Source organism: Callospermophilus lateralis, chromosome 1 (genome assembly GCF_048772815.1).
Source record: "Callospermophilus lateralis isolate mCalLat2 chromosome 1, mCalLat2.hap1, whole genome shotgun sequence".
NCBI lineage: Eukaryota > Metazoa > Chordata > Mammalia > Rodentia > Sciuridae > Callospermophilus > Callospermophilus lateralis.
Genome location: NC_135305.1, coordinates 79,172,244 through 79,193,797, shown reverse-complemented (window position 1 = coordinate 79,193,797; position 21,554 = coordinate 79,172,244). Strand labels below are relative to the sequence as shown.

The window sequence follows — 21,554 nt, the reverse complement described above, 5'->3', positions numbered from 1 at the left end:
GAAATTGAAACAAATATGAAAGGAAAAATTAGGGTTAGAGCAAAAATAACAGTAGAAACAAAGCCCTATGTAATAGGGATTCTATAAAGTGAGTTTCCCAAATTGTAAATTTGAATCTTCAAAATCATGGACATACTTAGAAAATAGTAAGACAATTTATTGAGTGACCTGTGAAGACTTAAAAAAAAGAAGAAGAAAAAAAAACTCCTGGGAAGCCAAAGGAAAACATGAAGCCATTTATAAAAGGAAAAAAACAATGCTGGCCTCAGACATCTCTACAGCTGGTACAACGGGGTGCCTCCTAAGTCCTGAAAATGTGAAATTTATATAACCAGCCACAGTGTCATTCAGGTATGAAGACAGACAGTTATAAACAACCACAGTAAATGCAACATCAGGAAGGTTCCTAACAGGAAATAACAAAGATGAGTCTTCAAAAAATAATGGGATTTAAATAATTCAGTCAAGGGAAGAAAACAGTGTGGAGATGGTTAAAGAGATAATGAGGATCACCTGGAAACAATTAAATCCACCAAAACAGCAGACAGACTGGGAGTTTGGATGAATATAGACAACAAGAGGAGAGCAAAAGGCAACGGGGAAATATGCATGGAGAAATTTTCACAATGGAAACTATAAATGGACTCTCATATTTGTAAGCACACAGCAGCAAGTTAGATGCAGATTTAAAAGCATCCCAAATACAACAGTACACTTGAAGAACACCAAGGGTAATGAGAAACTTGTGAATGACAAGAATATATAGGAACAGGTGATCACCTCCAATCTATACTAGGAAACAGAAAATTGAAGTTCTAGAGGGAAACATAGTCATTGTGCCTTAGAATTCCAATCAAGTCACCAAAGCCGGTTCAGACACACAAAGAATGTGACACTAAAACCTCCACATGGTTTATGCCATAGTAAAAGAAAAGGGAACCCTGACAAGATGTGAAAAGCATTGCTGAGCAAAGAGCTGATCTACTGTTAAAAAAAATTATTGACTATAAACAAAATGAAAATACTGTTGTCTAAAATAAGACCAGAAGGAGCCTGATGTTTGGAGGAAAGTTGACAGGTCTAAGGGAAAAATGCTGACTTGGAAGAATCAAGTGTATGTTTCAATGTCTCTACTGAAATAAGGGACTGGTACATGGTTAAACTGTTAAACCAACAAGTCAGAAAAGGCTGGGGGAAAAGCTGTGAAAAATATAAAAATTTTCACAAAAGAATGGTGGGGAAAGTCCATAGTTATTAATCACAAGATGTAACCATATAAATCCTTATTTCTGGGTATATAAAATCTAATTTTGGGTGTTTCGTAGAATTAAAAATCCACTGAGAGGTTCTGCTCACTTCACTGCTCTGGTGGAGTTGTCCCACTGAGGGACCGAGTTCAGTCACAAAGCAGAGTCTTCTGGGTTCTTAGGCTGCCAACAGTACACCAGCCTGGCACCACGGATGCAGATAATGGCCATTGCTAGGGGGGATGATAGCTTACCACTGCGCTAGGCCATAAGTAGATGGGTAAGCCAGTTTGCTCCAAGTGTCTGGGACTATATCGTAACTCAGTGCAAGCTGCTGGGCTTCCACATCAGGAGACAACGCCAGCTCCCCCTTGTATGGAGAAAAAAAGACCATATAGTAAATAGCTTCCATGTGGGGAAGGCTGCTTAGCCTCACTTTCAACTTACCTTCAAACCAAGGTCTAATTGTTGAAGTGACGCTCGGATTTCTCGAATGAGAATATTCATCCTCTCACATTCTTGGAAGCAAACAAGAACATAGGGACTTCTATTTGAGTTTTTCTGCATTATCTCTGCCATGTTGAACTCTTCTGGAAGTTTCTCCAAAATGTCGTCCAAGACATTCTTAACCTTAAATCATTTACACAAAAGATTTATCTCCTATTTCATCTTTATTTATGGTGATCACCTATACCATACATTTTTTTTCTTTTTCTTTTTGTTCTAATTTGTTATTCATGATAGCAGAATGCATTTTGATTCATTGGACACAAATGGAGCACGACTTTTCAGTTCTCTGTACACGGATGTAGAGTCGCACTACAAGTGCAGTCACACATGTACCTAGGGTAATGATGTCCATCTCATTCCACCATCTTTCCTGCCCTCATGCCCCCTCACCCTCCCTCCCCTTTGCCCAAAGTTCCTCCATTCTTCCCCCTGTCTCCCCCTCCTCCATTATGGATCACTTATCAGAGAGGGCATTTGTTCTTTGTATACCATACATTTTGAAGTTACAGAATATATCCTGCAATTCCCAAAGATGCCTGCAAAGGCATTTTAGAGATGCCTCCTACTTCTGGGAGGTGGATAGAGAGGCACTGCCCACTACCTCATTGCAGACCATCATTGCTAGCCATCTCTTCGCCATTAGATTCTAAATGTAGTTCCAGAGGAGACTGATGTTTATATGCAGTTTATTTTCTGTTAGCAGTTAGGGGTTTAAGACTCATCATTAACTACATGCCCTTTGTATGTAAAGATTGCCTTGAGGAAATGGAAGATTTATACATCCCAGATGTATAAAGGTCATAGTACCCTACCCATATGTATACTCTGTCTTTGCAGCTTCATTGACCTGGAGAAACTAGTAAATACCCAAAAAGGCAAATGATTAGTCTCAGGCAGCTTTTTTCTCTTTCCTTGATTTCTCAGGCTACTGCTGGTGGTTCTGACATCATACTTGGAAGTTGCTGGAGCATTCTGGCAGGGAAAATGCCAGGGCCTGAAATCTTGAAGTTATTTTTGCAGCAGTTGACAATATGAACCACAGTAATAGGGTTAGAGTGACTTCTGGAAACAACCAGATTCTGTTTTCCTTCATTGGTCCTTTCCAGCTGACTGGCCATGGCTTATCTCTGAAACAATGCCCAGAGTGGTTACCACTTAGACAGTATACCTAAAGTACCTACAGTAAGCAACTAACACAGCCTTTGTCAGGATGCACTTGCCTTTCTGGGCGCTGAGGCAAATGCTCTGCATCCTGGTGTAATGACAGCATCCTTGTGGGAAAGATGGAAGCAGAAAAACCAGACATGGATGTCCATCATCCACCTCTGCTTTCACTAAGCCATAGCTATTTCCCAAATGAATGAGTTTTAGTTTTTCCTTGTTCTTCATCTTTTTTTTTAAATGTAATATTCTTATAAAAAAGATGCTAGTACATAGGATGAAACATACAAACATACTAAATTCTAAAGTTTCTAAATTAAAAGTGTTTCAGTGAACAACCTTGTTTCAAAAAATAACTGAAAAAGTTGAAGAAATAAACAGTTTGTGGGGTCATACTACAATTATATCATGTTTAGTGAGTATAATTTGAACAACCTGAATTCTGGTCAATTTAATCCTGATTAATAATTTTGAAAAAAAATAAAGAGCTAATTTTGGGGGAAAATCAGCTATTCAGGTCTTAAATTAATTAAAAACTAGATTTTAATGTGAAAGTTTAGAAAACTAGGCACAGTGATGCAAGTGTGTAATTCCAGTGACTCAAGAGGCTAAGGTAGGAGGATTGTAAGTTTGAGGTGAGCCTCAGCAACTTGAGACTATCTCAAAGGAGTGGAGTAGTGCTGGAGTTGTAGCTCAGTGGTAGAGCACTTGCCTGGCACTTGCTAGCACCACATAAAAACAAATAAAGGTGTTGAGTCCATATACAACTAAAAAAAAATTAAAGAGGGGAGTGGCTGGGGGTGTGGCTCAGTGGTAGAGTGTTCCTGGGTTCAATCTCCAGTACTACAATGATAATAAAGATTAAAAAGTCATTTTTCATTCCTATCATTCTTGAATAATAAAAATCTTCAGAAAAAGGTCAGTCTCCCAGTGAAAAAGATTATGACAGAGTCAAAAACACATTAAAATGAGTGAAAGGCAGGCCACAGATTGGAGGAGTTACCTGTAACTCACATACCTGATCAAGAATACACATCCACAATAAAGAGTTCTCGCAAGTCCATGAGAAAAAGACGGACAACTCAAATAATAGGGAAGCCATAAGTACTTTGCACGAGAAGATGCTCAGTAGTATTCCACATATGAGGAACACAAAAGGAAAACCAACACGAGATTGTTATCCCCTACAAAGCCTCAAGGTAGAGCAACTGGAAACCATGCACCCTCACTGCTGGTGGGAGTGTAACTGGTGGAACCAAGTGAGAGAACTGGAAGTACTATTAAAAACTAGCTTTAACACTGCCCTGTGATCTTACAATCCCACTTCTGGGTATAGAAAAAATGAGTATTAGGAACAGATGCCTTTAGAAGTTAATTTGTTGAACAAGAGACTGTATGAAGAGGCTCATGGCTGTAGTATTCATAAAAGTGAAAAGCCAGGGACATCAACCACAGAGGAAGAACTGGTCACGTCATAGAAAACTAAGCACAACTGAACTGCTGGCACATGAACAACAGACGTATCTCACGGGCATAGTGCAGCGGCAGAGGAGCTTGACAAATGAATATGTATTGTACGATCCCATGCACTTGAAATTCAGAAACAAGCAAACCCTATGGGGCCTGGGGAGGTGCACTGACTGGTAAGGGCCCAAGTGTCTTTCTGTACTGTTGAAAATGTTCTGTATTTTGATCTACCTGCGGATAACATGAATATGTACATGAGGCGGGAAAAAATTCACTGAGTTGTACATTTAAGATTATCTTTGGTGTATGTAAGTTTTAAAAAGGCCCAGTACCTTTTCTTCCATGGATTGCCCCAGTTCCTCACTGCTGATCAAGTTCCTGGGCTGCATCTCCAGCAGAGTTCGGAAGAGAGTGTTGGATGTCACTGTCAAGAATTCTATTTCAGCATTTGGGTGGAGGCCGTACAGGGTAGGGCTTTCTGGAGGCAGTGCCTCCTCTATGTACTGGTGGTACCCCGAGTAATCTAGGTAGGGTGGGGCAGCAAATCCTGGTGCCAGCATAAGTTCATCTTCAATCTTTAATCATAAAAGAAAAGTTGGTTACTCCAAAGCTAAATAGGCATCAGTCTTCACTTCCTAAAAGACTGAAACTCAGGCCAGAAGGTTCCAGGGTAATGCTTAATGAGTAGCAGGTTCTAAAATATTTCAGGCTGGGGATGTGGCTTTGTGGTAGCACGCTTGCCTGGCATGCGTGCGGCCCGGGTTCAATCCTCAGCATCACATACAAACAAAGATGTTGTGTCCGCTGAAAACTAAAAAATAAATATTAAAATGTTTCAAAACCAAACATTCTGTTCTATTTATGGCACCAGGGGAAGATTCTGAGGTGCACACAGGAATCCCGTTCCCTGGGGAGAATCAGTTTGCGGTATGCTTGTTGTGGCGTGGTATGTGTACAGAAGCAATGAGCAAGTGCTGTGCCATCCCTGTGCCCTGGCCACTCCATTACATGCTACTTGATCTCCCTGACATTCCCAGTACCTAGAGGGTATATACCAAGTCAAATTCACGTCACCTCCCTTGGATCTTGGGCTACTCAGAGCAAAGCCTGTGTTTGTCTCAAGACCTTGAGGCTCTGGGTCAGTGGCCAGTACTTGCTGGTGCTCAGTGCATGGTTGCCTAGTGAATGAAGACCATAAAGGTGCCCATCAATTTCATTAAGGCTGGATGAGGGGGTAGACTGCACAGACAGGGACATTTTGAATAAAGGCAGTATGAATGGTAGCAATACCAGATCCTCTAAACATGGAGAATACAGATCTCCAAAATGTAGCCAGACTTTATGGGCCCAAGTTGTGTCCAGCCACAAATATAATCAAGTGTTTATAATCTCAGATATCCCAACTCTGTATGTCAGTTCTCATCTATTATAGCTTTGCCTAGTTTTTCTAAGTTATTTTCTAAAAGTGAAATTTCTCTATTGTGCATATTGTGCCATGTCTCCTTGTCACCTGGAGACAGTGCTCAGTAATTACTAATTTATTCAATAATATGATCACCCAGTATACTACAGTAAACCTTGAAAGTGTAAAATGTCATGTGACCTTGTTCTTGAGGAACTGAGTCTCATGGGGGCAAGGGAAGCGTGATTTCTCACGGACATGTTGGTGACTAATGGTGGCTTGTTCCTTGCCTGCAATCTTGGATTGCCTAGAGCAGCTGTGACCTTAGCAAAATACTCAAGTGTTCTATAAATTTCAAGGGCATTTTAAATATCTGAGTCAGTTTTTTTGTGTGTGTATATGCTAGAAGGATTTTTAAGTTATCACATCCTTTATATTATACAGAAATACAGGAAGGAACCAGTGAGACTCTTCCACCACCAGTATCCTTGGACTTGGCTATATTCAATTACTCACATTTTTATCATTTCATATTTATGTACAAAAATAAAGTTTAGATAAAATAAAAAATGATATAGGAAAGTTGAACTCACCATTATTAGCCTATGATAAAAATATTACCCAAAATAAAAACATGAACAAAAATATTAACAAAATCCCAAATTAGGATAAACACATCCAAATTGAACTTTATTCTCTACAAAGACCTGGTCTTCTCTGTTAGTGCTCACCAGGTAGCTGGAAATTTTTAAAGGCTGAAGTTAATCTGCCCTTCAAAACAATTTCAAGCCATAAACTTAAAACCTGAACCACTTGGAAGGATGTTAAGATGCCGTGGGAGCTGAATATTTAAGTGCACACTCTGTAATGCTGGTAGGAAGCAAACAGCCTGTGCTTTCTGGAAACGCCAGACAGTAAGTCTACAGAAGGGAAAGGGGTCTTCTGTATGTGTAAGTGCATAAGTAAAGCAAAGGAACCACCAAGTCCAAGGGAAAGGACTCAGGGCTCACAGCCAGGCACATCTGATTCAATTCCCATCCTAGATGGCTGGGTGGCTTTAAGAAATGAGTCTCTTTATTTCAGATATTTTTTACCAGTAAAATGGGGCTCATAATAGCAACTTAATAGTTGTGGCTGTGAACATTTAATAAGGTATGCAAACATGTAGGCCCAGAGCAGTCTTGTACAAATGTTTGTTTTGGTCTTCCCTGTGCCCTAGGGGCAGATGGTTATTTTAGGGACGTCTTTTACGGTTATTTTAAGTACATCTTGCTTTTCTGGAAGGAAAAACAAAATCTAAAATGCCCTGTAAATTCCTATTTTGGTGCCCAACAAGTAAAGTTTGAAAAGCAAGGTTTGGTTCATAAACTTGCATCCCCTTTTATTGTAAGAGAACTAATGAGATCAATATCATGGAGCTCTGTGGATTCTGATTCTGACTCCAGGCCTTCTTTCCTCTCAGGCTTTTATGATAACCTGCTGCTTGCTGATGGGGCCCTAACTGCAGAGTTCTCTTTACAGTGGCCACCTTTGGACCAAGGTTGTTTGGAGAAATGTCTCTTTAGAATGGGTAATTCTTTAAGGCATTAAAACACTTTCTCAAATAACCTCCCTCCATGCAGAGCAAAACTATGACAATGACACCACTTCACCGCCATCAGGATGGTAGAATAAAAAATGGGGACATGAGCAGTGTTGGTGAGGGTGGAGAGGAAACAGAACTTTTAATTTGCTGATGGAAATATAAAGGGGTGCAATAACTTTGGAAAACAATTTGGTGGTTCCTCCAAATGTTAAACAGTTATCACTGGACCCAGCAATTCCACTCCTAGTACACTCCCAAAAGAATTAAAAAAATAAATCTGCACAAAATTTATACCTGCAGTTGCACTGCAACATTGTTCATAATAGCCTCAAGCCTGAGGCAGCCCAGTGTCCATGGTGGGTAGACATATGTGGTGTACCTACACAATGGAGGACCATTGGGCCATAAAAAGGAGTGAAGTTCTGATACATGCTACCATGTGCATGATCCAAACACAAAAGGCCACATATTGAAAGACTCCATTTAAATAAAATCCCCGGAACAGGTAAGCATAATAAGTAGATTGTGTGGTTGCCAAGGTCTGGGAAGTAGGCAGTATGTGGGGAGCACAGGGGCAAATGAGGACTGTTAATGGGTGCAGGGGTTTTCTGGGGTATGATGAAGATTGTAATAATGGTTGTACAGCCATGAACATACTGAAAAGGACACGCGGCTCAGTGTTTTGTGGCCTATGCTGCAACCACCACAAACTGGGCAGCACTCCAGCCAGTGCAGGGTGGTGCAGAGAGACTGGCCCTTCCCACAGCACGTTCACATCCTGGTTCTGCTGCTTATGAGCTGTTAAATCTCCCTGAGCCCGAGTTCCTTTTTGGTTAAATGAAATGATCAAGTAGTGAGAAATGTGTGATACCCCTGGCCCAGCAAGTGTGTTTAATAAATGACTTCCATTGTTACCACAGATAAAGTAGTATACAGTGAAATATAAAATATGTGTTACAAACATTTACACTTAATAAAAATATTTCCCATTCAGTAAGAATATTGTTCTAACATTATGAATGTTTACATGGGACAACAACTGTGTGAGTTGGTCATTTCTTGTTTTATAGATGATGAAGTTCAGTAATTTGTCTGAGATCACACAGCCAATACAAGATTTTACATGAACCCTAAGCTCTTAATCCTTAGTATATATCATCAAAATAATTTGCAGAACATAACTTCCAGGGGACCAAAGACATTATTTTCCCAAAATAATTTACTGCATTACTTAATGTACTTCTGCCAAGTATATGTGTATATGAGAACGTGTTTTTGTCCTTAAGTTTGAACAAAGATTCAGTCAGTGGGATACTCTCTCTGAAGGCAAAATTCCTTTATCTGCCCAGAAACTTGTAATTCCTCTGAATACCAAAATATCACTCATAAAAGAACTTTAAACCCAACCCATTAATCGGTTGCTTTCTGATCATGTTCCAATATAACCAATGATACTATATTGCAAATACATCAACCAATGTGAAAAGTGGCAAAAAGACATCCTGCGGATGCAAAGCGTTAGATCATATTGCTAATCATATAGACAGCATGAGCAGGAAACATTTGCATGAGAACAAAATAATAGATCTGCAGCCTCTGACATGGAGTCAGTAAGTGCGCTCATTTCCCTGGGTGAATGAGAAGGTAGCGCTGTCCAGTGGGGACACAAGCTTGCAAATGAAGCACTTGGATCCTGAACATCTCACCAGATCTGTGTGGCAGGTCAGGTACCTACATCTCTAAAGGGCTTACATACACACCAGTGATGCCCTTCAGGTTGCAGCACCTATATTTATTTTACAATTATTTGAATGGGAGTTCATACTTGTGAAGGTTAATGGACTGTCTCATTTGGCAACAGTAATTCCCGCAGCCACAGGCCAGAGCCAGGGGAAGAAATGTCTGCATGAGCCTCCCGCTCTGCCCCTTGACCTCTGCATCATTTGGAGAAATCAGCCTCTGTAAAGGTCGCTCTCAGGCACTGTTTAGCTTTCCCGTCTCCATGGTAACGTGCTCCTTGACCTCTCCAGAGGAGCAACTTCAGTAGTGGTAAGTTGGAAATATATTTGACACGTGAAATCCTGATCATTAAAAGCCAGGAAGACCAGACTGGCAATGAAAAGAAACACCTAAAGGATGGTCACGTAGCAGGGAATTCTGTCTGTCTTATGCCTTGTCCCTAAATTGTTTGACATTCAAAGTAGTGAAAAATAATGTGCCTGTTTTACAGGTAGACGAGAATACACCAGGTTCTCAAGTATACAGTCGAAGTACTTCTCAAAAAGGGCTGGAGGAGGGTGATCGGCTCTGTACAGCATGTCTCTGAGAGGGAGATTTCCAAGAAATTATAGGAGTTTGCTCGGGCTACTTAAAAACAAACAAACAGGGACTGGGGATGTGGCTCAAGCGGTAGCGCGCTTGCCTGGCATGCGTGCAGCCCGGGTTCGATCCTCAGCACCACATACAAACAAAGATGTTGTGTCCGCCGAAAACTAAAAAATAAGTATTAAAAAATCTCTCTCATTCTCTCTCTCTCTCTCCTCTATCTTAAAAAATAAAAAATAAAGGCATGTACCACCACACCTTAAAAAAAAAAATACTCTGGCTCTAACTAGTAAGTGCCTTGACCAACTGGGAGGAGAAATGAGATGCGGTAGGGTGCTGTTGTAGTTGGGAAGTGGCCTCCAATGGCCACATGTTACTGGTTTGGTCACCAGCCTGTGGTGCCACTGGGAGGTGGTGGGACCTTTAAGAGGTGGGGCCTAATTGGAATTCTTCATGTGCTCCCACCATGATGGACTGTGCTGCCCCAGGCCAAGCAACCATGGACTAAAACCTCTGAAACCATAAGCCAAAATAAACCTTTTCTCCTTTTAAGTTGACTAACTCATGTTTTTTGTCATAGTAATGGAAAGCTGATTAACGGCTTTCAGGAAATTAACCAGGAACCTGAAGATGAGAGAGGAACATGAGGAAAGCAGGGCTACCACTCTTAGCTTCCTTAGTGAGTAACAAGAACCAAGTATTTTTATAAAAAACACAGTCCTGGCCACAGACACAGGGTTAACATGAGAAAAGAGGCCTGGTCTTCCAGCACAGTGATAATCTACCCCTTCTTCACAGAATAAGAAAACCAGGTTCTCATATCAACACATTGTTCTTTTTAAACATAACTATATTACTTTCTTATATAAAATGTTAATAGGAATTCTGAATTTCCATTATATATTAATTTCTCATTGTGTCATATTTTTTTTTCATTATCGTTTGAAACAAGATCCAAATAAGATTCTCGGATCATACAAATTTGATACAATGTCTTTGTTTTATAGCTTGGCTAGGTTTTATTTTTAATTGACAGTAACTATGAATAATAATGTGATGTTTTGATACAGGTTTACATCGTGGAATATTAAATCAAGCTAACAAACCCATCACCTCACTGGCTTATCCACCACATTTTTCTTGAGCATCTATTTTGTAAGTGTTACTGATCAAAATTTAGATTGGTCCATGATACTTGTGACAAGCAAAAAAATATCCAAACAAAACAAAACAATAAAACTAGTGAAATGAGCTCTGCAATTGAAGTTAAAAGGCTAATGTTCTGGCCAAAGCTTTTGTCTACACATAGTGACTTGGGGCCAGTCACATGCCTCCGTGTTTAGGTCTGAGGCGGAGCAGTATTGTTGGCTTTGCACAGCTCACAGGGTTGAGACAGAGAGAGAGAGATCACCAAGTTGATGGGTGAGAGCGCTTTACCTTGACACATTGCACAAGCACAGAAATCACTTGGTAGAGTCTTCTAGAAATGTGGATTCTGATTTTATCTATCCTGGAAGGGGCCTGAGATTCTACATTCCTAACAAATTATCAGACTCCACTGGAAGTAGACCAAAACACACTCATAAAAGGGCAAGAATCCTCAATAACACTCAAGAATCATCTGTAGAATGAAATTAAGTTTTAGAAATTCTTAGCAGAACATTTTCCTCAGGGGAATTAATTTAAAAAGGACTTACCAGAGATGGATTCATGAATTCTTCTAAATACACCCGACACAGTTTGCGATCCCAGTCATCTGTGATGTGGCCCCCGTACATGATCTCACCAAAAAGGTAACGGAGGTCTTCCCACGGGACCTGGGGCAAAAGCATGCAAATGTTCACTTCTGATCCCAAAGCACCTGCCTCCACAGGGCCAACCAGAGGACACCTGCCCCTCTAACAACATCCTGAAGCCCCTGTCATCAGGGTCATTTAAAAGAAGAACAGAAGGCAGGGCAGAGTGGCACACATTTGTAATTCCAGAGACTTGGGAGGCTGAGGCATGAGGTTTGCAAGTCTGAGGCCAGCCTTAGAAACTTAGAACCTATCTCAAAATTAAAATATAAAAAGAGATCTGGGGATGTACTCAGTGGTAAAGCGTCCCTAGGTTCAAATCCTGGTACCAAAATCAACAACAACAACAAAAAAAACAAACCAAACAATAACATTAAAAGAGGTACAAGCAGCATCTAAGTCTGCAGAATTTGTTGGGAGAATTATTTTTTATGAGTTCTAATATATTTGGTGAAAATTTACTAACACTGTATTTTTAATGCAGATTTTAAAGAAATGGAATCATTCCTAGGACATGTTACAGCAGGGAAAGTTTATATGTTCAAGATCTCATCCCCAAATCTTGAGAAGATGTTGGTTCAGAGAGCCTTTGAAGTGTTACCTGTTTTTATGACCTGATTTATATCAGTTTGTATGATCTGATTCAGGAAAAGAAAGAAATAGCTAGACAATTTGAATTTGTGGCGTATTTTGAATCACCTTCTGGAAGTCTCCACAAACCAATCTTGCCCCATGGGTTGACTTGAGGGCTCGGTTTATGGCCTCACTGACCAAATGATATAAAGGTTGTAACCAATGACTGTACCATTTTTATTCAAGAATCCACTGTATCTCCTCTTCATTTGGCTTAGCAGGGTTTGAAGCCTCTCTCTGCTCCCCTTTAGCTTCTTCCAGGTTTGCAAAACATGCCAGTTTGTGATGAAGCCTTTGTAGACAGGAACCTTTATACCCTTGGGGCAGTCTATTGCCTCCCAACGGTTCAAGTAAAAACGTAATTATAGCCTTCGCTTGTTGCACGATGTGACAGAACAGTACAAGTAAAATTGCTTCGACTATTGCAGTGTACTCGCTACAAGTTTATTTGAATTTGAATAAATGAACCTCAAATATGTCTTTCTTTTACCCTGACTTGATGTGAATGAGAAACAAGAGGCTAGGCTGCAGCACGCTCTCTACACCATGCACCAGGTACCACTACATGGATGGACCGTCCATAGCTGAAGTAGAGTAAAAGAGACCCCTTGATTTGATTTCCCCTTCTGGTTACATTTAATTAATGCCTGTTCTGCATTGCAGCATCAGATATGGATCTTCATGAAAATTTTAATTAGCTAGAGGGTCTGTTCTTGTCAATAAGTGATTTTCTCTCGATTTTTGTCTTTCACACATACCTTCTTTGTGTAAATTTTTTTTTTTTTTAGTTGCAGATGGACACATTACTTGTATTTTGTTTATTTTTATGTGGTGCTGAGGAGCAAACTCAGTTCCTCTAATGTGCTCTGCCATGCCACTGAGCCACAACCCCGGTCCCAACACATACCTTCTTGAAAGGGGCATATGTGCACATATTAACTAATTTCCCAAAACTTGACAGCTTGCTTTGTGATGTATAGCAAATGACTTGGGTGCAGACTTTGGAGTCACACATGAGACTATGTTAAAAACCTGAAGCTGCATTCACCCTGGACCCCACTGGGAGAAGCAGCAGGACACAAGACAATTTAATTGGCTAAGCAGTGTTGCCAGACTGGGATGTGAGAGCTGGAGACAAATACCTATCAGCTCCTTTCTTGCTGCATTTCCACCTTCCATTGTATATAGGGCTCAGCTTAGATAGGACAGTATTCCTGGGCTCATCTTCATGGGACAGTTATGCAGGACTTGAACTTAAGTATCAAAGGTGCCACTTATCTTTTTAATCAGAATGATTCTAATAATCAATTTTATATGTTTAACATTATAAACAAAACAGATCAACACAAGAAAATCATTCCATCAGCCAAAGCATGCTTTCAAGCATGCAGACTTAGCTGTTAGTTTCATAAATTAAAAAAAAAAAAAAAAGATAGGGAATATTGATTGTCACAAACTATATTAAAACCATTTATTTTGGAAACAACTTGCTCAAAATTTGTTCCTTGGGAGCACAGGCCCATGCTGTGTACCTAGCAGATTTATGCTGATAGCAGTCGAATCAACACTGAAGCTTGAGAAAACACTGATGATAAAAACCAAAAGAACATCAAATAATCATGCTTCCCTAGACATGTGCATGGGTGACTTTAAAGGCCCTTTATAGAACGTGGCTGAGAGTCCAACACCTGGTTGATTCTGACAAATATATCCCAATTTTAACAGACTTAATGGAAAAAGTTCCCCACGTGAGGATTAAACCAGGATCTCCTTCGGAATGAATGAGTCTTTTTGAAATCCAATCATGGGGTTTATAAGAGTTTACACAACTGTTCTTGATGAGGCATTCCCATTCCCATCTGTAAAACACATTTTAGCTACAAAATAAAATCATTCATCTACCTTTAACTTCAAATCAAGGGGAACGTTACTGAGAAAGTCACAACAAGGTGGCATCCTTAATACATAATAATGACATATGCGGGAAATGCACCATTATTTATACATGTGACGCACTGTAAATTGCTTCCATCATCAGAACTAATTGTAGTGATTATTAATGCAGTGTTATGAACTGTCAGAATTGCTGTATGTAATTACATTTGTGCAAATGCTTCATTACCTGCCTAATGAATCCGGCATATATGCACATGTAAACCACTGTTTTTGTTAACATAATGAAGGACATTTTTTTTTTTTCCACTAAGCTGCTGATGTAGAACTGTTTTGACCTATCTTATAAAGTTCGACCGTCCACTGCTGGAAAACCGTTGGTGTGGTTTATTTTCAAACCTGGCATATGTAGTGTCAGCTATTTCAGTAATAGCTTCCAAGAAAGAAATCATGGTCCATTTTGATAATGCCTAAAGACTGACAGGTTCAGTATACTCCTTGGAAGGTACCATCTGACCACGAGTACTCACATTAGGATTTGCCTCCAAGTAGTTGTACAGGACATTGGCACAGATGGTGAGGTCTCCAGGGTTGAAAGGATAACTCCGGCTCCAGCCTTGGGGACCAAACCTCAGTCTTCCAGCAACACAGGCATGGAAGTAGCACAAAGAAAAGAGAATGCTTTTAAACTCCTGTTCCTTGGAGCACATCTCAAGTGTATCCTGTGAGAAAAGGAAAAAAAAAAAAAAAAAAGCATGACTATCTATATGGTTTGCAAAGGTCTGAGTTTTCAATACTCTGGTGAAGAATTCGAGGGAGATATTTTACAGAGGTAACTATAGTTCCAAGAGAGCACAAGAGGTAGCTAGTTGATATTTTCGTCTCTGTTGATTTAAAAGGAATCTTTTCATTTTGCTTGTTATTCTGAGTGCTTCTAAGTTCACTAGAAAATGAGGCAATCTATTTGAACCATGGTAAGACTGCTGGATGTCATTTTTTTTCCTTGTAAAACATTTCATGGCCTTAGAATCATCACCAGTAGAATGCTAGTTAACCACAGCTATCCATTGTTCTCACCCATACATTCCTTGGTTCCATAGTAATAAAGATCATCTAGACACATGGCCACCTGCTGGAAGACTGTTTCCCACCTCCCTTCAAACCAGAGGGACCAGATAATCAAGTTTTTGTCAATAGAATTTGAGCAGAACTGATGTATATAAATTCCATGTTTTTGCTTAATAAGAAATGGCTCACCCTCGCTGTCGCTCTTTTCCCTTTTCTGAAGGCTAGAAATGATGACAGGATAGCCTTGAGTCAGGCATGGGAGGTGGATGATGGAGGAACAGATTGGCCTAGTGTGTTTGAGAGAACAAACTGCTGTCTTACTCAACTCACCGCTGTGATATTCTCTTTGTTACAGCAGCTCAGCTTGACCTTCGCTAATACAACCACCATGACACACAGTCTCCTTCCAACGCACTAGGAGTAAAATTTACTCTTAAGATGTGTGAATGACACAGGAAGGATTGGAAAACATGTGCCTGTGGGAATGCCTTTGGACTAGATCTGCGGGATTTGTTTTTGAAAATGTAGAGGAAAAGTAGAATCCTAGCATGCTACACTGATATCTGGTTAGAGCCCCAACAGCTGTAAAACAAGAAGGCAGAAAACAGCTGTCCAGTCTACAGTTTAAAGATGTACTTTACTCAAGGTCAGCAGTTCTAGGTGGAATACAACAAAAAGATGTTGAGATAACTCCTGCAGCTAGTATTAGGCAGGAGGGGACAATTAGGCCACAATCTATACATTACTGTCTAGGATGTCAAACTACAGCCAGTCAAAATTTCAGATAGAGCTGACAACATGGACATTATTCAAAATATTTTTAGGATTTTTGAAAGGAGTTCAGTTCTGGTCTCCTAAGGGACTGCTGGTACTAAACCAAGTCTAGATTTTTTTTTTTATTTTACCCTGTGGGTAAGAACCAGAAGAATGTTTACTTTCTTTCTATAATGCTTTTAATCAGAATCAGAGGTGTCACCACATACAGTTCTAGAATTGGCCAGGATACGTATAATGCAGACCCAACAAAGTCACTAGGTCTCTCTAAATCATCAGGTCATCTTTGGTAACTTATGGGATTTGGTAATGTATAATCATCAAAAATAACTTTCCCACAATTACACATCAAATAAAAGAAGAAAAGAGAAACCAAATAATTGGAATTAAGCTCGAAGGATATAAAAATGTTTATGTGTAAGAAATTTCTAGGAGACCCACTATAAGTATCAAAATTTCACATCAGATTTATGATCTAGCAAGACATTTAACAACCTCTTGAATTACAGATAGGCTACATACGACCACAAATACTATAATAATGAAGTACATCAACTCAATCTATTATTTCACATAACTTGGTTTTATCCTCAGTTCTAAAAAGTATGTGTCAATGTCCATTTCCTTATGCTCTGATAACATAAATGCTGATGAACAAAATTATGAATCAGATTTCTCTAAGAAAAAGTATGAGTCTACCTACCATTCCATATTTCAGGCCAGTTGTATTTTTACAAGCCAAATGATGAGCAAATTAATATCAGAAAATATACAAATAACATTGTGAAGAGAGAACATGAATTTACACATACATGATAGTGCTATCTGGCCCGGAGCCTCTGGCTTCACATGCATAATTACCATTTATTTGTTTCTGCTTCCAAATTTCACAGAAATAGAAATCCATATTCTTAGTCTTAAAAAATGCGGTTATTCTAGTATGAAAAGAGCCCAAACAGTATTCCTTTCTGACATTTTCAAAAGGCAAATGCTAATACACTGAAAGAGATGGATGTTGGTAAGCATCCTATAAAAAAATGGTTCCTTATGTCTTTGTCACTTTAAAGATCAGATTCACGTGATTATCCTATAATTCTCAAGGGAATAAAGCACTAATATTAAGTGCCTCCAATGTTAGGAGGTACATTCTAATTCGAGAGGATGAAAAATACAGATTTGAAAACTAAAGCATACAAAACAAAAACACCCAAACAGAACATTTACTTGCCTAGTCCCCTTGGGTGTTTTCCTTAGTTAAGAGGGGCATCTGGACAACAAGAACAACTGGGACACATTTATTTAACCCACTTGGGTGACATAGCAGGTAGTATGCACCACTTTCTACTCATATCACACACTTTAATCAGACTGGGCATGGCAGCAATAGAGAATGCCCAAGGCGATTTGAAGACACGAGTAAAACTGTTACAGAGACCTCTATGCCTATCTTAATGTTTTATTGCTGATTTTTAGCTAGGCATATGATTAGGTAAATTTGCTTTTACCAGCCTCTTTTGCAGCTAGGTAATGCAATGTGATTACATTTGACAGTAACATGAAAGGAGAAATCTTTGTCTGCCATAGTGCACTTAAAAAAGCCATATTGCAAATACTTAAATGTATAGTAGTTACCCCTTATTTGTAGTTTCACTTTCTGTACTTTCAATTACCTGTGACCAACTACCAACCAAAAATATTAAATGGAAAATTCCAGAAACAGTTCAAAAGTTTTAAATAGTTTCCATAGCACTTTGCTATAGTTACTCTATTATGAATCTATTACTGTGCTGGATTTATAAACTTTATCATAGGTATATATCACAGGAAAAAATAGAGTACATAAAGGACTTGTTGCTACTCTTGGTTTCAATTAATACTGTAGTCCCATGTCATCTTTTTTCCCCCACAGATGACATGGGACTACAATATTAATTTGTAGGAACCATCTTTTAAAAAATACAACAAACATGTTCCCTTGGTCATCATCTTTGTTTCTTCTCTTGCCCTTCTCTTGATCACATGGATATGGGAATGGCAATACTCTCAGCCACCTGGGACATGATGGGTGCATCCTAAATATAGTGCAATGGTAAGCTGTAAAAAATGTGGTTAACTGACAATCTTCGGGTGACACATGTGAGTTCTGAAGAGCCTGCACCCAGAACTCTCACATGGCAGAAATATTTTTAAACACATTTAAGCCATTGTTGTTTTGTAAGAACTTCATTTAAAAGTAGCCAACTTGAAATCTGGACTGATAAAGAGTGCTGGGAGCTTATTCATATAGCCACGGAGGACAAGGCCGATACCCTTGAAAAACATTTTAAAAACTGCATTTTACTTTCAAACATAATGACAAGTGGACATTCACTAAAGACTCTTCCTTAGACCTTTTCTTTTCTTTTTTTTCTTTCATTTTGGATAAAATAGGTTTGAGAAGTTTAGTGAATCACGTGGATGATCTTTCCTTTTGCTATGTATGGTCAAATGTAGCCTTAACACTTAAGAGTATTCTCTTTGGGCTGCAGATGTAGCTCACTGATTGAACACTGGCTAAGGGTTAGACACCCAGAAGCAAAGACAGACAAACAACAAAAAAAGAGTATTCCTCCCACTAGAAAAAAAACAGTTCTCCTTAAAGTTCTTAAAAGTCTTTCTGACTTTCTAAGTGGCAGTCAGAAGAATGGCTATTTCAAGAATTGATTAGAACAGGTGTTCTTAACTGGAGAATTCATGCATAGGCTTTGGGGCAATCATCTATCATTATATACAACATATTTTTGAATATGCATTTTTCTAGAGAGTGTATCTAAAGTATTATCAGATTCTCAAAGGGGATCCTCACCCCCCAAACAAACAAAAAAACAAATAAGAAGCTGAAGGATAATTGGGCAAAAGCAAATTTGTTCAAGAAATGCCCGCTTTCATGTTTAAGACAGTTCTTTTAGGGGAATGGATAAATTGTAAATATATTGAGTTCCTCTCTTTTACACTTATTTTAGGGAAGAACTTGAAAGTGTCCTAACTGATTAGAAATTATAATTAAGAGATGATAAAAAGACAGATATGTGTCTGCCATAGTGCACTTAAAAAGCCATATTGCAAATATTTAAAAGATTCAACAAGATTTTCAAGTGCCTGTTGCTTACACAGTCTTCTGTATATCTAGCCTATAAATTACACAAGTATTTAAGTAATTAGCCATGTTTTTCAACACTGTATTCTTAAAGTGGCCTATTATAATTTTCTCATAAAGTTGGTTTAGGTATTGGTCCAAAAAGTACTGGAGAACAAGTTCAATGTGTTGGGGGGCTTCAAGGAAAATGATAACATTTCTAATGGGGGCCTGAATCGTTATCACCAAATCATGTCTATTTCTTTTTCATAACTTATTCTATTCTTAATAAGACTGTTGTTTACCTAGGATTTAAAAAAAAATAGGAGAGCTAGGAACGCAAAGAAATAGAAACAAAGGAAAATGAAAGACTTGGTCTTGATACAGATGAGATACAATAATTTGAGTATCGGGAGTAATGGTAATTGGGCTATCATTAATGAATACACGTATTAATTTGTTTTATTTTGAAAGGAAATTAAAATACAAATAAGAAGCTATCATGACTATAATCTGAAAAAAAGGGACTTTGAATTTAGTAATATAAATGAGATCTGAGGGTTGGGATTGTAGCTCAGTGGTAGAGCGTTTGCCTAGCACGTGTGAGGCTCTGGGTTTGATCCTCAGCATCACATAAAGATAAATAAATAAAATAAAGGTATTGCATTCATCTACAACTAAAAAAATAAAAACCAGATCTGAGACATCATTCTGAAACTTTTTCCATGTCATCACAGTCATCCATATCCATAAGAATACTGTATTTCATCACAGAATTGTTACTGCGTTAACATATATTCATGAGGATTGTGTGCATCCTAATCCTGTGCCAAAGACAGTTTAGTAATAAATGATTCTTAAGTACTACTGGCACAATTAAAAAGAAAAACTTCACATGATGGTTTTACTCCACTTCTTGCAAAATAATTTGGCATAAAATTTGTGACAACTAGGCAGTGAAATGTGGCAAAAAAAAAATCTTTTCCTTTTTTCTGTGGTAAGAGATACTAGTTTGAGAAAGTCTCAAGCATTATTGAGTTTGTATTTCTTATACGTGTGGCTATAGTTTTCTTAGTTTTAGTGGGAAAATTAAATATATTTCTGAGTCATCAGACTAGGGCAGTTCTTTTAAGAAACTAAGACACAGACACACACATACACACACACATACATTCATACACACCTCTCCTCAGAGATGTTAACACCAATCCTCTGAGACACATGAGTTGAAGATGGTCTCCAGAGTTTTGTGAGAACTCTGATTTTACTGTCAGATCAGGTTGCTTCTGCTTTCTTACCGGATCAAAGTTGTACAGAGCAGCATGCAAATTGGCTAGCATTCCTGTGGGAGGCTCGTTGGTGATCTTAATGGAATTTTCCAGAAGTCCTTGAGGGATGATGTGCTCATCAGGTGTACGAGCAGACTCAGCGCTCATGAACACCCTGTAATCTTCATGGCTTCCATGGCTGAATCTTTCAAGGAGTTTCTCCAAGGTTCCTAACCATTTTGCTACCAAATGGACATTCTGAAAGACAGTATGGCTTATGCTTCCTATAAAATTTTAGCATATTACTTGAATTCTAGTATCAGAACATTTTCTAACATAAATACATACAAGCATATATGTGTGTGTGTTTAAAACTCAGAACAGTGACTTACATTTTCTTTTATTATGTCAGAAAAGGGAGGGAAGGTAAAACAGTTGAATATTGAATATATTAAATGTTTCACACTGAATTTGTCATTGTAAACCAGAATGTCCTCCTAAACATGTACCTACACTTCAAATATTTATTGTTAAGAATGAATGTGTGTATTTGTAACATGACATTGTTCTTAAACTAAAGAGCTGTCAAAAGCTACACACACAAAACCACAAACACCACCACCATCATCACAATTATCTTGTGATTCACAAATATGCTCTTTCAATACTAAACACTCCCGGGTGGAGACTGGTCATTGGTACTGGGGGAGAGATCTGAAGGCTGTATCTGATATGCCCTCCAGTATTGGAGACGTTTTGAAACAGTGACTAAAACATCACACCCAGGGATACATAATTATTTCCAACAAGAAAAATGTTTAAGATTATAATATGTACAGAAATAGAGAGGGCTAAGGCAAACAAGGAAGACAATAGTAACATGGGCATTCTTTGAAATTTTTGTTGTAGGAAGACCTATGCCAATTCAGTTGTTCACATCATTAGGCTTTTATTCCCATAGCAAATACTGAACATTGCCAGGAGTTCTGGGCTGAACTATGTCCCTTCCAAAACTCAGGTGTGAAAGCAATAACTTCCAGTACTTCACAATGCAATTAGTATTCAGAGATGGAGTCTTTCAAAGAGGTAATTAAGACTAAATAAAGTCATATGTCCCCATAAGACTAATGCCTTGATAAAACCAGATAAAGACATAGGCAAGTTTGACCATCTATAAGTCAGGGAGGGAGGTCTCAGAGGAAACCAGACCAGTTGTCACCTTGATCTCATACTTCCAGCCTCCAGAACTGCAAGAAATTAAATTTCTGTGGATTAAGTCATGCAGTCTATGACACTTTGACTTGGTAGCC

At 38.7% G+C, this 21,554-nt stretch overlaps 1 protein-coding gene across 1 annotated transcript in view; it reads right to left on the bottom strand.

The window, feature by feature from the left end:
* The window catches only part of Dnah11 (dynein axonemal heavy chain 11), a 302,098-nt gene that overhangs the window by 2,827 nt on the left and 277,717 nt on the right, over nucleotides 1–21,554 (bottom strand). The window contains exons 74-79 of the mRNA XM_076853784.2: nucleotides 20,275–20,502; nucleotides 14,550–14,741; nucleotides 11,395–11,514; nucleotides 4,718–4,960; nucleotides 1,695–1,877; nucleotides 1,502–1,617 (exon numbers count right to left, since the gene is read on the bottom strand). Coding sequence (XP_076709899.2) covers nucleotides 1,502–1,617; nucleotides 1,695–1,877; nucleotides 4,718–4,960; nucleotides 11,395–11,514; nucleotides 14,550–14,741; nucleotides 20,275–20,502 — 1,082 coding nt within the window. The remainder of the gene's footprint in view (nucleotides 1–1,501; nucleotides 1,618–1,694; nucleotides 1,878–4,717; nucleotides 4,961–11,394; nucleotides 11,515–14,549; nucleotides 14,742–20,274; nucleotides 20,503–21,554) is intronic.